Source organism: Malassezia restricta, chromosome IV, assembly GCF_003290485.1.
Source record: "Malassezia restricta chromosome IV, complete sequence".
Classification (NCBI taxonomy): Eukaryota; Fungi; Basidiomycota; class Malasseziomycetes; order Malasseziales; family Malasseziaceae; genus Malassezia; species Malassezia restricta.
This window is the reverse complement of record NC_040196.1, coordinates 357,914-372,364: the sequence shown is the minus strand read 5'-3', so window position 1 is coordinate 372,364 and position 14,451 is coordinate 357,914. Positions and strand designations below refer to the sequence as shown.

The following is a 14,451-nucleotide window of genomic DNA, read 5'->3' as shown; positions in this document are numbered from 1 at the left end:
GTATTTTAGGAAATAAGCATATATCCCATGCAATACGTCGTCGGCCCCCGTTCGACGCGCGGCCGGTTTGGTCTATCACGCGAAATCGCTACCTGAAGCGCTGGGCTGTATTCCGCACTCTATTGAAATATGCAACAGCACCCTCAGGGATCGTATGCGCGAGCGCCTGCGAAAACGGTTGCACAAGCACAGGCGCAAGCTCAATCCCAGGCGCAAGCACGAATGCAAGCCCAACGCATTCGCGCACGCAATCATTATGATATTCTTGTGGGCGAAGGCTTTCGGGGCACGAAGCGCGATCGTCCCACTGATCGAAGCTTGCCTCCCTCTATCAAGAAACAAGTGAAAGAGAGCGCAATATACAATGATCTACAGCGTATGGAACGCAACTTGGACTGGACACTGGCACGAAAGCGTGCAGAGCTCATGGACTCGATGGGCAGGCCCCCTAAAGTAAAGCGCACGCTCCGTATATTTCTGAGCAACACATGCGCAAATCAACCGTTCCAAGTTGCTGAGAAGGAAGAAAGTAAGCAGGCTGCCGATGCGGCTGATGCGGCCGACGACGCTGATGCGGGTGACGACGATGAAGGTGCCGATGAACCCAAGCGTAGGACAGCCGCCAAAGCTGAATCAACGGACGTACCATCATGGACTATGCGGATCGAAGGACGCCTACTGGATCCCAGCTTTCGTTCGCGTGCGGGTGCCGCTCTGTCTGCACATGCCACAGCCAACCGGATTGGTGCGCACAAATTTAGCAATCTGATCAAGTCGTGTGTGGTTGAATTCTCGCGTGATCCTAACTTGTACCCTGACGAATCGCTGGGCGCCAGCAATATCGTTGAATGGCATCGTCCTTCACCAAGCGTTGCACCTCATCCGCCACAGCCAGGTGTGAGTGGCAGTACAGTGACAGAGAATCCCTTGATCCACAGCGCTGAGCCTGCTCTGGATGGGTTCGAAATTAAACGTACAGGCACCGAACCCGTGAAGGCCAAAATTGTGCTGTATCCATTGTACGTTCCCGAGCGATACTCTCTCTCCCCACCTTTGGCACAGTTGTTGGACATTCAAGAGGAAACGCGGGCTGGCGTTTTAAGCGCCCTATGGGCATATATCAAGCAACATAATTTGCTGGATGAAAGTGACCACCGCGTTGTGCAGCTGGATGCTCCGCTGCAGGCGCTATTCCGCACGCCTAGCATCAATTTTCATCACATACCCGAGGTGCTGCACCGCTTTTTGCATCCACCTCAACCCATCGTGCTCGAGTACTTTGTCAGAACAGACAAAGCTGAGCACCGTAACGCGATGGCATTCGATGTTGAACTAGACATGGATGACTGGGCGCTGCGAACACGACAGCATAATGTGCTTGCGCGTTTTGATGCAAACAGCGCGCTGAGTCAGGAGATTGCGTCCATTGACGACCGTATCGCTCAAACGGCTCTTACGATTCGTAACCGGTCAGCTGCACGCCAATTTTTCTCTAGGTTTGCACAAGATCCACAGGGTCACTTGAATGCATGGATTGCAAGTCAGGCTCGTGACCTCGATACATTGCTTGGAGCTTCGCAGACGAGTCAAGGAGCTGAAGGAGGAGCTGGATCGTCTGTCCAATTCAGCTCAGAAGAGATGCGCCGCGCTGATACCTTCCATGGCCCTTGGGTCAACGAAGCTGTGATTGTGTCCGAGTCGCAGCGATTGGCTGAGCGACTTCAAGAACTACAGTCCGACACGGTCAGGTCGCTCTCATGAAGTGAGTAGCCGTAGAAGCGAGTCAACACACAAACACTCGGCTTTCCACCAAGTTCTACGTAGGCAAGAAGGACATACCATCCTCAATCATCTTTGGGTAAATTCATATATATTGCGCATCTCGACAGAGAGCATTTTATTCACCAGGTACTATTCCAAGTGACTGTCTGCACCAGCAGAGCACAGATGGGTGAATTATGAAGCAATAAGAGTGATGTCAGCTTCATAATGGCAGTAGTACACGAGCAGTCCAATGCAGCAGAAAAGCGTACATGGACCGGGTTCCACATGTCGCACGATGAGTATTTAACGGTACGACTTTTGGCGGCGTGCACGAGCACCTTGTCCGCCGAACTTCTTGGGCTCGCAGCGACGGGGGTCAGCGATCAGAAGTGTACGGTCGTACGAGATGAAGAGCTGACGCAGCTCGAGGGCTGAAGCAGCATCAAAGTACTTGGCGTAGTAAGCGACGAGAGCCTTGGCAATAGCCTGGCGAATAGCGTAAATCTGCGAAACGCGACCACCACCAGAAACGCGGAGACGAATGTCAACAGGCGCGAACTTGTCTGCACCCACCACAAGGACGGGCTCGAACACCTTCAGACGAAGAGTCTCTGGCTGGACAAGCGAGATGGGCTGACCATTAAGACGGATCTGACCCTTGCCCTCCTTAGCGTGAGCAACAGCCGTGGCGGTTTTCTTTTTGCCGAAGCACGAAACGAACGGCGTCGCACCCTTCGCGTCAGACATCTGGTTGTATGGGATGATGAGGAAGGCAATGGTGCACGACGGTTTTCCACTTGGTCACGACGTCCGCCGGTGTTGAAGCACGTGATGAACATCGAATCGTACAGTTTTGGTGCCAGCGTCGTTTCCAGCATTCACTTTGTTACATAATCACACATCGGCCGACAAAGCACATCTTCGAAGTATCGTCCCACTGCTCCAAAGCGAACGAGATCGGTCTGAGCGGCTCTAAAGCAGTATGTTTGGCCGTGCCGCGCATATAGCGCCCGCCATTACTTCTGCAGGAATTAGAGCGCGAAGCATGATCATGCGTCCCATGGGTACGCGATTCATGCACGCGCATGACGCTCAGGCTTCCACATCAGAAGCTGATTACACACAGGTAGATGGGTCGGAGCTCTTTGCTGTAGAGCGCTCTTCGCCTATTGTGCACACGCGTCTTTCATACCTCAGTCCTGAGACGCGCCCAAAAGGTAAGAAAGCTTTGTCATACGTCCCTATGTCGGCGCATGTGTTCAATGCTGCACCACACCAGCATGCGATGCACATGGCTGTCGTATACTATCTTGATGCGCTGCGCAGTGGCACTGCTAGCACCAAAACGCGCTCTGAAGTGTCTCGTTCAGGAAGGAAGCTGCGCCCTCAAAAGGGTTCGGGAAAAGCGCGTTTGAGTGATGCTGGAAGCCCTATGCTTCGTGGCGGCGGTGTGGCCCATGGTCCTAAGCCACGCGATTTCAAGACCGAGCTTCCGCGCAAAGTACGCGAGCTCGCATTGCGATCTGCCTTGAGCGCTCGATTGCAGGAAGGAAGCCTGCACGTTGTACCCAGTTTGCACTGGTACGCACCACCTATGTCGACCAACAAACTTGCACGCCTTCTGAGTGCGAAACAATGGACAGATGCCTTGCTTCTCACTGCACCCAGGCAACCCGTTCTACCTATGACGAGCGAGAGGGGTGCAATGCGTCCATCATCTGTGGATCTATTGTATACCGACGACCAAATTATGCGCCATGCCAAGTACATTCGCAACTTTGACCTAGCGTCGCGCAATTTGCCAGATGTGCAGCTCATGCGTCTTCACGAACTTCCACCTCACCCTCGTCCGCGTCTTGAGCACGAAAAGCAACCTGGTGAGCTGCATGCGTATCAAGTCCTGCAGTACAAGAGGGTGATTATGGACTTGGGTGCTCTTGAGTGGCTTGAAGCCAAGCTTGGTGGTTCCCTTGTTCATCAAGTGTATGCCGAAGAGATGCTCCATTGGAACGAACAGCAGCCTCCGTTTGATACGAGCGAGACCCACGAGGCACCACCTGCCGCAACAACTGACCCGCTGGACACTGCGGTGCCCTCGGCTGCTTAAGTAGTAACATAGATACCTGATGCTGGCTTACTAAGTTACGCGACCAACTTTTTAGCTCCGGCAGCACAACCTGTCTATTTGCACACGCCTTCGATGCCTGATGCGCCGCCAGCACAGCCACGGCGGGCGAGAAAAGTGCCTCAGTATGATGAGTATGGCAATTATTTAGGTGACATACGGGATGATGAGCTGCGAAAAATGGAAGAAACAAAGCAGGTCCAGTCACCAGCGATACCTTCTCCGCGTCCGCCCCCGCTGCCGGTGATGCGTGAGCCTATCCTTCGGTCAGGACATGCTGTCCCCACGCAGCGTCCACTTCCTTCAAAGCGTGCACGAACGAATGCGACGGGCCCTTTGCTATATTGTGGCGCCGACACAACTTTCTTGTCCCATCCGTCGCGTTGTTCCTACACCACACATTCTGAGCTGGAGCTTTTGTTACATCGAGCAGACCGGCATTTACTATATCCCCCAGGGGGCATCGATGCTCTTAGGCGTATAGATCCTATGCGCATTGCGGAAGAACGTGAACGCTTAGCACGTACTCGGAAAGGCGGAGCGAGAGGTGCAGATGGTCCTGCTGACTCGACCATTCTTGGTCTCAACATTCGCTTGGATACGCCGGAACTTGTGGAAGAATGGATCAAACAGCGCCGGAAGCGTTTTCCAACGTCGTCTGTGGTACAAAAGAAAGATACAAAGCTACAGGAACGTACACGCTTGCCTGTGACTGTGCCACAAAGAGACGCGCAGTCGGAAAGCAGTAATCATGATGCATCCGAATCTGAAGGCGCATCTTCAGATTCTAATTCCGACATGGATCCAGAAGCAGATGCCATTTCCAGCAAGCAAGAACTTCCTGCGTACCCTGACGAGCGTCCTGTGTGTCGATTCTGGTTACATGGTGCATGTTCGTATGGTCAACATTGCCGAAATGCGCATACAGATACGCCCTCTCCATCTCATTCCCGACGCCGTATGCATCCTCGTCATACTGTGTCACATCCGTTTCAGGCGCCTGATTTGCTTCGACAACTATTGGAGAGAGAAATATTACAACATGTGGATGCTCTAGCGCAACTAATTTATTTCTTGCTGGACAATGATATGCTGAGCAATGTCGAGTTCGCACCGGGCGACGCACAGCAGCAGCGAGAGCGACGAGCGCGCGTGGCAGTTGTTCGTGAAGATTTATCGCATGAGGACAAAGAAGATGATACCCCATCTCTCGCCGCACTGCCGCCTACGGCTCCTTCGCCCACTTTGCGTGCTCTCGACGAGCTCGTCTGGCCAGAGGAGCCTGATCCGCTCATATACCTGGATCCTCTGCGTTCAACGGATCCTAAGCCGCTCCGACCCAGCGAGCTTTTGTCTCTCGCTACTGATACCCGACTTAGGCAGATTTTGCAGCCGACATCCGCTTTGCATCCACATGGTGAAGCAAATGTTGCACTGCGGCGCTCGCTCGAATCATGGGCTGCATTACCGACGCCTCGACATCGTGAAGCAGCGCTACAGCTCATGCTGGGTGTTAGCGCGCATAGCCCTATGCACGCACACGAGGCGTACGCGCCTCTGAACCCTCGTTCTGTGCCATCGGTGCCACACTCATCGATGCGTCAAAATCGAGTCATTGGAGAATCTGAACTGTTTCGCTTGGGCTTGCGCATGGCACCAAATGAGGTGCGGCTGCTGCAGCACATTGGTGAGCGCGTAGCTGCGTTGACATCTGGACTGGAATATGCCTAATCATGGCGCTGTGCCGTTTGCTGGGCTTCTTTGATCAAATGTTGAAGCTCGGATGAGCCCGTCTTCTTGCACAGACGGTAAAAGTGAGATGTCGTATCGGAGAGCAGGGCGGCTGGCGTACCTGTCTCAACAATTCGGCCCTGATGCAAGAACAAGATGCGGTCGTAGCCAATGACGGTTCGTAGGCGATGTGCAATGGTAAGGACAGTGCTGTCTTTAAACACGTCGTGGATGCATTGTGTGAGCAGCGAGTCGGTTGTGTGGTCGATGCTGCTAGAGGCCTCGTCAAAGAGGACGACGCGCGACTTGTGCAGCAGAGCACGGGCCACGCAAAGCAATTGTCGTTCACCGAGGCTCAAATTATTGCCATTTTCACCGATGGGCATGTCCAAGTTCGTAAATGACGTGCGGTCATCTGCCACAAGTCGCACGGCACGCAATGACGCGTATATTTCCTCATCCGTGAACTCATTCATGACATCTAAGACGGAACGCAGTGTGCCCGACAGAATAACGGGGTCCTGAGGTACAAAGTACAGTCGAGAGCGCAAGTCGTGCAAATCAACCTTTGATAGGTCCTGGCCATCGATAATAATGCGTCCGGACCTTGGTTCAACCAGGCGTTGGAGTGCTTGAAACAGTGACGACTTACCACTGCCAGTTGGACCGACAATCGCGATCTTGGCTCCAGGCGGCACGTCGAAGGAGATCTCCTTCAGCACATCAGGTGCATCCGGTGAGTAGCGAAGCACAAGATCTTGCACAACGATGTGGCCCTTTTGGGGCCAGTCATTAGGAGGTCGTGTTTCGGTCGTGGCCGACGCTTCCTGCTCAATAGAATCCGTAAACTCAAAGACGCGCTCTACAGCGACAGCACTGACTTGCAATTGAGTGTACATGCGCATAAGGATGAGCAGCACGAAATTTAGGTCGATCAGGAATGTGAGCGAGAACTCGATGCTGGCTGGTTCTGTGTTCGGTTGAAGCAGTACAATAAAACATGATATGAGAACAAGAAATGAACTCGTCAAATTAAACATTTGGCTGATCCAGCGGCCACCCTGTGCGGCCCACCAAACAAAACGATTGTAATTATCGAGCGTGCCCATCATCTCGATCTCAAAGTGGTCTTGAGCACCAAATGCTCGAATCACATGTACACCATGCACCACATGGGTCAACGTCGCCATGACGAGTGATCGAGATGTCGCGTTCAGTCGCTGTAAGTCGCGAGCCATGATCATATAGACATGCGCCATACCCGCATACACGGGCAAAAGGGCCAGTAATGCCAACACAAAGCCTGTGCCACCTACCATATACAGGGCGATGGCTGTTGCAAGGAGCTTGGTAACACGGATGGCGACTTCTGAAATCGCTGTTGCAAACTTAGTATCAAGCACCTCTAAATCTTGTCCAAAGCGATTCAGCAAGCGGCCACGCGTCATAATATCGAAGAAGTGCAAGGGTGCATGCAGTGTGCGCCATATCATTTGATCAAACAATTTTCGCGAGGCACGCAGCGACATGGTATATATACCAATCCAGCGAAGGACACCGAAAAAGATGCCTATCGCTAGCAAGCCGCCGTAGCGACTTAGCCACCATGCATTCGTATGCGTGCGGCCTTCTGAAGCGCTCCAATCACGTAACCACATGTTGGTCACAAGGTCCCACAAGTTTGTCAGCGCAAACAGCAACATGGTGAGCAAACTTAACGACCAGCCACTACAGGCGTGAATATATGCAAGCCATACACGCCCAGAAATACCACCCTTTTCACGGTGCTCGGCAGTGCGCTTTGTGCCTTGGGTCGCCAGATGCGGGGGAGGAGGCGTCTCCTCGTGTGTATCTTCTTCCCGATCTTGCTGCCATCCAGCAAAGTGGTCTGACTCCAAAAAGTCTTGGGGCTTTCCATAGAAAGAGACACCCCCATTGTCAAGATACACGACGCAATCCACTGCCTGGCATACCTGCTGCACATTGTGAGATACAAGCACGACAGTACGTCCATCAAGGAACGAACCCGACCGCAGCAAACGAGTTATGATGTGCTGACATGTACGGGCATCCACAGCGGCAAAGACATCGTCCAAAAGCAGAACGCGGGCGCGGGAATACACAGCGCGTGCTAGGCCGATACGCGCTTTTTGTCCACCAGAAAGCTCTGTACCATTTTCACCAACATCAGTCAAGTCGCCATGCTTCAAATCTTGAAGATCAGGGCCAAGACCACAAACTTCCAATGTCGCTTGATAGCGTTTACCGTCACCCATAGGCAGACCGAAGAGGATATTCTCTCGAATGGTGGTATGAAGGAGGAATGGCACTTGCGGAGCATACGCGACCAGATCTGAACGGAGCCATTGGGGTGTGTTGAGCGTTTGCAGGGCGGCAGTTTTCGATTGGGCATCATATGGTACACCCGAGCGTGGAGAGCGTGGACAGTCCACATATCCAGCGAGGATACGTGCTTCTTGCAGCAGTCCATGGAGCAAAAGACTCTTGCCAGCTCCCACACGGCCACATACAAGCGTTATGCCAGGAGAAAATGTAGCATTCACATCGCGCAGTGTGAACGGGGCTTTGTCCTTTGTCGGCCACGTCAACGTCGCATTCACCAAACGCAATGTACAAGCTTCGGGCTTGACCAGAATGCAAGAGATAGGTGAAGGAGCGACTTCAGGATTCAACAAATAAGTAGCGATGCGGTCTGCCGATACAAATGTTTGAAGCAAACTAATAGCGGCTCGCGGTAGGAGCAGAAACACCCAACGCAGCTCAGTAAATAGGGCCAAAGCTGTAAAGGCCACAGATGGCAAAAGCACTTGATGAAATACTTGAGTATAGCATGTTAATGCGACAAAGGTGAGAAGCAATGGGTTAACTTCAAGAATGCTGGACATGAGCGTTTCGAACACAAATGTAGTTTTTTGTGCATGCAGCTCATCTTTGCGTGTTTTACCAACACGCTCATCAAAAACACTTTCCCATGCTTGTGCTTTGATCATACGGATGCCCAAGAAACACTCGCTCAGCAAGCTCATACGCTTATCTCGAGCATCCATCAGGCGCGCGTTCGATGTGCGCAAAGCACGGCAAAGCAGTACGACAAGAGGTATGATGAAGATGGACGTGCTGAGACCAATAAGGGCACTGATGCCCAATACGCGGTACAGAAAGTAGCCACCCAGGATCAGCTCAAGGGGCGAAGTGAGCAACGCACATAAGTGAAATGTGGCGCTTACGATACGGTCGACGTCCATAAGCTGTAGTGTGAAAACCTGGCCAGTGCTGCTCGAATGACCGGCAGGAGCCAAATTCATGGTCTTGTTGAACAGCAGCATGGAAAGCTGCGTGGTCAGTCGAACGGTCAATGAACCTTCCATAAGACTCCACAAAGTGCCCTGAAGCGTACTGCTCGTAATGATCGTGATGAATAGGCCCAATACCCACGGTAAGGCACGTTTCAATGTCTGCGCTGGCGTCTCTGTCGAGGCGATATCTGACTCAAGCACCCGGAAAATGCGATTTGCGAAGAAGGCAGGCGCATAGTACGTTACGACGCTCACAGCCGTGAGGATAAACAAGATCAAAAATTGGAATGCATTAGCACGCACAAAAGAGAAAATCAAGCGTCGAGCATGGGGAGACACGATGGTCGACTCAGACGAATGCGACGAGTCGCGAAGAAGGGGTGTGCACTCATTCGACTCTTCGTCTTCTCCAAGCTCGTCTTGATACCCACTGTGGCTTGAGCATACTTTGGGCTGCTCCAGTTGCAAATGTTGCTGCATATTCATGGCCAGGGTTTCAGCATGCAGCTCTGGGCCCAAAACAGGCACATCAAGGGAGCCCAATTTGCCGTAGCGCCACACGGTCTTAATGAGAGTGAATACATGAGTGAAGAACAACACGCCAATCATGGAGTTGTTCATCGCCTCGCATGGCGCAACTTGCATAACATTGGTGGATAACGCTTCTTCATCACGCTCGTCTTGTTCTTGCTCGCGATTGGCGATTTCGACCACCTTTCCTCCAAACACCTCGTAATGCGGCATGCCAGGTGCCGTACCTGCCAAGCCACAAATCGTAGTGAGAAGTGCAATGTTGATCCAGTGGCCGGTGGTCAAATGGTAGCCAAACGCGCCCCGAAACAGTTCACACACCACAAAGAAAAGTGTGATGAAGAATACAGAATAGATAGTACGCCAGCGCACATCGAGGGAAATCGACCCAGGATTATATGCACTGTACACCCAGATAACCTGCAACAGGAATGGGAGGAAGAGGGTAGAATTGTTCGGGCACGTCCATGCCGTGACCCAGACGCCGAGGGCTCCAAGAATAATAAAGACCCACTGGACAACGTAGACGCGGCGCCAGAAGGCTTGCTCATTGACGATGCGCAAATCGATCATGGTGATGCCCTTAGGCACCCGCGGCATACTAAGCGTATGTAGCGATAGCCATCGTCCCATAGTGGAGCGGCGCAGAGGATGCGAATCGACACGACGTAGCTGATGCGCATAGGATCCAAAAAATATCACAGAGATCCAAAATACCCATAGCTCGACGGAGTCAATGATGGACGATGGCGTCCATATATCTCCCGCCGGTACCATGTTGGTGGCGAATGAGGTTAGTCGCACAGTCAAGGCCATGTCGCGCCCATGTGGAGGGGTCGTCTGGGGGACGCTGCCCGCTGGGCGCCTCAGCGGGTCTTGTTTGCTTCCCATCGTTTTCACTCATGATGGGATCTGTGCGCGCTACGCACCTGGCAAATATGCGTTCAGCTTTTCTTCTTGCGACGCGCAGGAATGTGCGCATGACCGTTCCGACAGTGCAGCGCTGCTATGCGGCGCTGCACACGAGCGCCTCTGTATGGGATGCAAAAACGGGTCTGTATGATTTTCACGTCAAGCATGGTGCCAAGATTGTGCCGTTTGGCGGGTATTCCATGCCTTTGACTTATGAGGGTGTTGGACAGGTTGCGTCGCATAAACATGTGCGTGAACATGCTGGTCTCTTTGACGTCGGTCACATGGTGCAGCACATGTTCACAGGTCCTACGGCGCTTGCGTTTTTGCAGCACATCACTCCCGCGTCGTTGACTTCGCTCGAGCCTTTCTCTTCGACACTCTCCGTGCTCTTGTCGAATGAAGGTGGCATTCTCGATGATCTGATCATTACGAAGCACAGCGACACGAGCTTCTACGTCGTCACGAACGCTGGACGGCGCGCTGAGGACCTTGCATGGATCGCAAAACAGCTGAGTGCTTGGAATGATGCTCACAAGGGCGAAGGCGATACGCAGCACCGTGTCATGGAGGGCCAGGGTCTTGTGGCTCTACAAGGTCCGTCGTCGGCAGCTGTGCTGCAGCCGTTGCTGCCCCAGGGCTTTGACTTGGCGTCGCTCACGTTTGGAAAGAGCGCTATGGTGCCTATTTCTACCATGAGTAACAAGAGTGCCCTGTGTCACGTCGCACGTGGTGGTTACACTGGTGAGGACGGCTTTGAAATCTCGATTCCTGCCGACGCCACTGTGGACGTTACCGAGACGATCCTCGCGAACGAGGAGGTCCAGCTCGCTGGTCTCGCTGCGCGCGACAGCCTGCGTCTTGAGGCAGGTATGTGTCTCTACGGCCACGATCTCGATGAAAGTGTAAGTCCCGTGGAAGGCGCTCTGGCTTGGACGGTCGGCAAGGATCGGCGTGCAGCTGGTGACTTTTTGGGTGCAGAGCGTGTGCTGCATGAACTAAAAGAAGGACCACCACGCCGCCGTGTGGGCCTACTCGTGTCTGCTGGCTCGCCGGCCCGCGAGGGCACTCGCGTGTTTGCCGAAGACGGTCAGACCGAGGTCGGCCGCGTAACATCGGGCATCCCGTCACCCACACTTGGCCGTAACATCGCGATGGCTCTAGTGAAGAACGGGTATCACAAAAAGGATACGCCGCTGCAAGTGGAAGTCCGCCACAAAATGCGCGAGGCTATCGTCACGCGTCTACCATTTGTGCCGAGCAAATTTTACCGAGGTTAAAATGCATCTCCACAGGCGTGTGTGGGGTTCGAGACGCTAGGGCCGTGCGTTCCAGGCCTGGGTGCCCCTCCCTTTTCCACGCGCGCACGTGGATACAAAGGGCTCCATGTGCCTCACTGATTGGTTGATCCTCATGAAAGGTTAGTCAGCGTAGCTTGCAACGACTCGAGTCCGAGCCGCGTTGCATGTGTATAGCTCACGACCGATCCGACACCGCGCTGGACCGCCGCTAGCTCCCTTGGCCTGCCATTGTCTCCATATAGATCGACGCTGACGCTTCGATGTCGCGTGCGACAAAAATCGCAGATCCCTCGCTTCACGCGGCGGATCATGCCACCCATGCTGACGGGGGGCGCGAATCCCTTATCGTTCAAAAGTCTGTGGACGAGCTGCTGCGAGCCGCGCATGCGTCAGGCCACTTGAACATGAGTACAAGAATTCCAGCTCTCAAAGCGTGTCCTGAAGAGCTATTTGACCTGCTTGCTGACGACGTGCCGCCTTGGTGGTCGCACGACGGGCTATCGCCCGATGCATCATCGACCGCGGCATGGTCTAAGCGAACGCCACTTCGCGCATTGGTACTCACAAAAAACAATCTTGCTGCACTGGATGAGCGCATTGCGCGCTTTGATGCGCTACATCGTCTAGACGTGCGCGAAAATCGACTTTCTACGCTCCCATCTACTTTTGACCAGCTAGTGCATCTTACGACCTTACACTTATCCCAGAATGCGTTTACCAAAATCCCCACATGCATTTTGGCACTTCCAGCTCTCACCACACTTGATCTGAGCCATAATCAGCTCGAGACGCTGTGGACACCGGACGACGTGGGAACACGTGGCGTCTCGCCTCCTAACATCCTGCCGTCTCTCTCGACGCTCGATCTTAGTTATAATCGCCTGAAGACGTCTGCACTCGTTCCCATGCCTACATCGCTTGAACATTTGAGCCTGAAACATAATGATCTGCAACATCCCATTCCAATGGACGTATTGTATCCTGCCAAGCGACTCCAAGAGCTCGTATTGGCTGAAAACGAGCTTTCAGACGTTGTTTTTGCATTGAACGGCACATCTTTTGCCTTACCGCACCTACGCGTGCTTGATGTACGTGCGACGCAGGTTGCATCGCTCGCGCACCTTGAGTCGCACTTTGCCTCTGCACCATCATTGAGCTTAAGTGAGGCCAAAGACAAAACACGCTCGCCTGTCCACGCACCGGCGCATGAGTCGCCTGCATGCACGCCACATCAGCTTGTGCGTGTATCAAATATACCTGCACAGGACAAGCACGAAGTGCTGTCGGTTGCGACACAGCATAAGACCATTCTGTCAGTGCTGTATGTACTATCCGATGTACAAGTGCGATCTGAATCACACCGCCGTCGACGCGGTGGGAGGGGCAGAGGCGGTGAAGACCGCGCACGGATACGAGAGGAGCGCGATGAAGACGGTCATTCGGTGACGCCGAATGCAGGCAGCGCATTGGCGAACGCCAAGCTGTCCACGAAAAAAAAGGAAGCCTTGGGACAAGTGCCATGCAAATTCTTTCGAAATAATGGATGCTCCGCGGGCGATGCTTGTCCTTTTGCTCATACGCTGCCCGGCGAAGGGCAGCCAAAAGCCGTGTGTCAATGGTACATCAAAGGCAGCTGTCGTTTTGGCCATCGATGTGCTTTGGCCCACATCTTGCCTGGTCAACCTATGAGTATGGACCGCAAAAACAAGCGGCTGGCACAGCAGGGGTCTTCTCAGGCTGCAGCAAAGCAAGCGGAAGAACAGCAGCAGCGCCGTGCCTCTGAAAAAAGCGAGAATCCTAAACTCGCATCGCCCTCGCCAAATGGAGCGGGCGCAACAGCCATGTTTATTCCCAGTCGCACTTCTAACATGAGCGAAGAGCTCGCTGTATCTGTGTCTGCCACTACTGCTGACACTGAGCTGGCACAGTCTGGCTGGAGTCACGATATTACACGTCCTCATACGTACGACGCAACCAGCACTTCGGCCTTCGGCACAAGTCCCTTCAATCACCCCGGCTCTCATGGCCTCTTTTTCAATTCCCAGCCAGAGGCCCGCGGCTCACAACCAACATCACCCTGGTCATCGCGCAAAAACGAAGATCCGCTTGCCGAGTCCGCACATGCCGAAGACTTTTTGCCATCAAGTCTAAGTGATCTACTCACTCCCACTGAACTGGAGCGCCGCATGCGCAGTACGCGTGACGCCTCTTCGACGTCCTCGAGTATGCAGCCGACATCGTTCATGCAAGAAATGATATCACAGAGCATGCCGGCAACCTCTCATCGCCTCGGCAGCTTTGATGTATCTCCACCTACACCACTGGGCCAGGCGCCAAAGTTTGGTGGCAGTAGCTTCTCTTTCATGAGTGGCAGTGTGCAGCCCACTCGGCGGCCAGGGAACCACAGCGTGCATGCATCGCCATTCATGCCGCCTATATTCGACAACTTGCTCGGGTCGCCACCTAGTCTCAGTCCACCTGGCACCCTGTCGTCGTCGCTGGGCGGAGAAAGGGCTCCCATGCCCATGTCTACACCCTCTCACAAAGGTCTCTCGGATGATGCACGCCGTCGGACCAGCACCTCTTCATTGTTCCATGGACGTGGTACCATACCTATCTCTCCAGCCATTGTGCCTGTATCTGAAGAAGATGCGGACGATACGATCTTTGAGCTGGAGTAAGCATGCCCTTAGTGGAGCAACATAGCGATATAATCAGGTTGGAGCCTCCTTCCCTGTTACTCGAGTTCGGCCGATCCAATTCTTGCGTC

General features: G+C 53.4%; 7 protein-coding genes across 7 annotated transcripts; 5 read left to right on the top strand and 2 right to left on the bottom strand.

The window, feature by feature from the left end:
* Window positions 1-129: 129 nt before the first annotated feature.
* MRET_2594 (SWI/SNF-related matrix-associated actin-dependent regulator of chromatin subfamily D) lies at window positions 130-1,761 on the top strand (the record flags this gene model as incomplete). Its single annotated transcript, XM_027629221.1, has 1 exon — window positions 130-1,761. The coding sequence occupies one exon, from the start codon at window positions 130-132 to the stop codon at window positions 1,759-1,761; it is 1,632 nt and encodes a 543-aa protein (XP_027485181.1).
* A 306-nt stretch (window positions 1,762-2,067) lies between these two features.
* MRET_2593 (small subunit ribosomal protein S16e) lies at window positions 2,068-2,511 on the bottom strand (the record flags this gene model as incomplete). Its single annotated transcript, XM_027629220.1, has 1 exon — window positions 2,068-2,511. One exon carries the CDS (start codon window positions 2,509-2,511, stop codon window positions 2,068-2,070), a length of 444 nt encoding a protein of 147 aa, XP_027485178.1.
* A 235-nt stretch (window positions 2,512-2,746) lies between these two features.
* On the top strand, window positions 2,747-3,871 carry MRET_2592 (large subunit ribosomal protein L4; the record flags this gene model as incomplete). The annotated part of the gene is made up of 1 exon (XM_027629219.1): window positions 2,747-3,871. The coding sequence occupies one exon, from the start codon at window positions 2,747-2,749 to the stop codon at window positions 3,869-3,871; it is 1,125 nt and encodes a 374-aa protein (XP_027485179.1).
* Window positions 3,872-3,964: 93 nt separating this feature from the next.
* On the top strand, window positions 3,965-5,620 carry MRET_2591 (nuclear fragile X mental retardation-interacting protein 1 (NUFIP1); the record flags this gene model as incomplete). The annotated part of the gene is made up of 1 exon (XM_027629218.1): window positions 3,965-5,620. The coding sequence occupies one exon, from the start codon at window positions 3,965-3,967 to the stop codon at window positions 5,618-5,620; it is 1,656 nt and encodes a 551-aa protein (XP_027484922.1).
* MRET_2590 (transporter) lies at window positions 5,617-10,245 on the bottom strand (the record flags this gene model as incomplete). Its single annotated transcript, XM_027629217.1, has 1 exon — window positions 5,617-10,245. The coding sequence occupies one exon, from the start codon at window positions 10,243-10,245 to the stop codon at window positions 5,617-5,619; it is 4,629 nt and encodes a 1,542-aa protein (XP_027485159.1).
* Window positions 10,246-10,370: 125 nt separating this feature from the next.
* MRET_2589 (aminomethyltransferase) lies at window positions 10,371-11,660 on the top strand (the record flags this gene model as incomplete). The annotated part of the gene is made up of 1 exon (XM_027629216.1): window positions 10,371-11,660. One exon carries the CDS (start codon window positions 10,371-10,373, stop codon window positions 11,658-11,660), a length of 1,290 nt encoding a protein of 429 aa, XP_027485121.1.
* Window positions 11,661-11,941: 281 nt separating this feature from the next.
* MRET_2588 (zinc finger protein, C3H1 type) lies at window positions 11,942-14,362 on the top strand (the record flags this gene model as incomplete). Its single annotated transcript, XM_027629215.1, has 1 exon — window positions 11,942-14,362. One exon carries the CDS (start codon window positions 11,942-11,944, stop codon window positions 14,360-14,362), a length of 2,421 nt encoding a protein of 806 aa, XP_027485120.1.
* Between the last annotated feature and the right edge of the window lie 89 nt (window positions 14,363-14,451).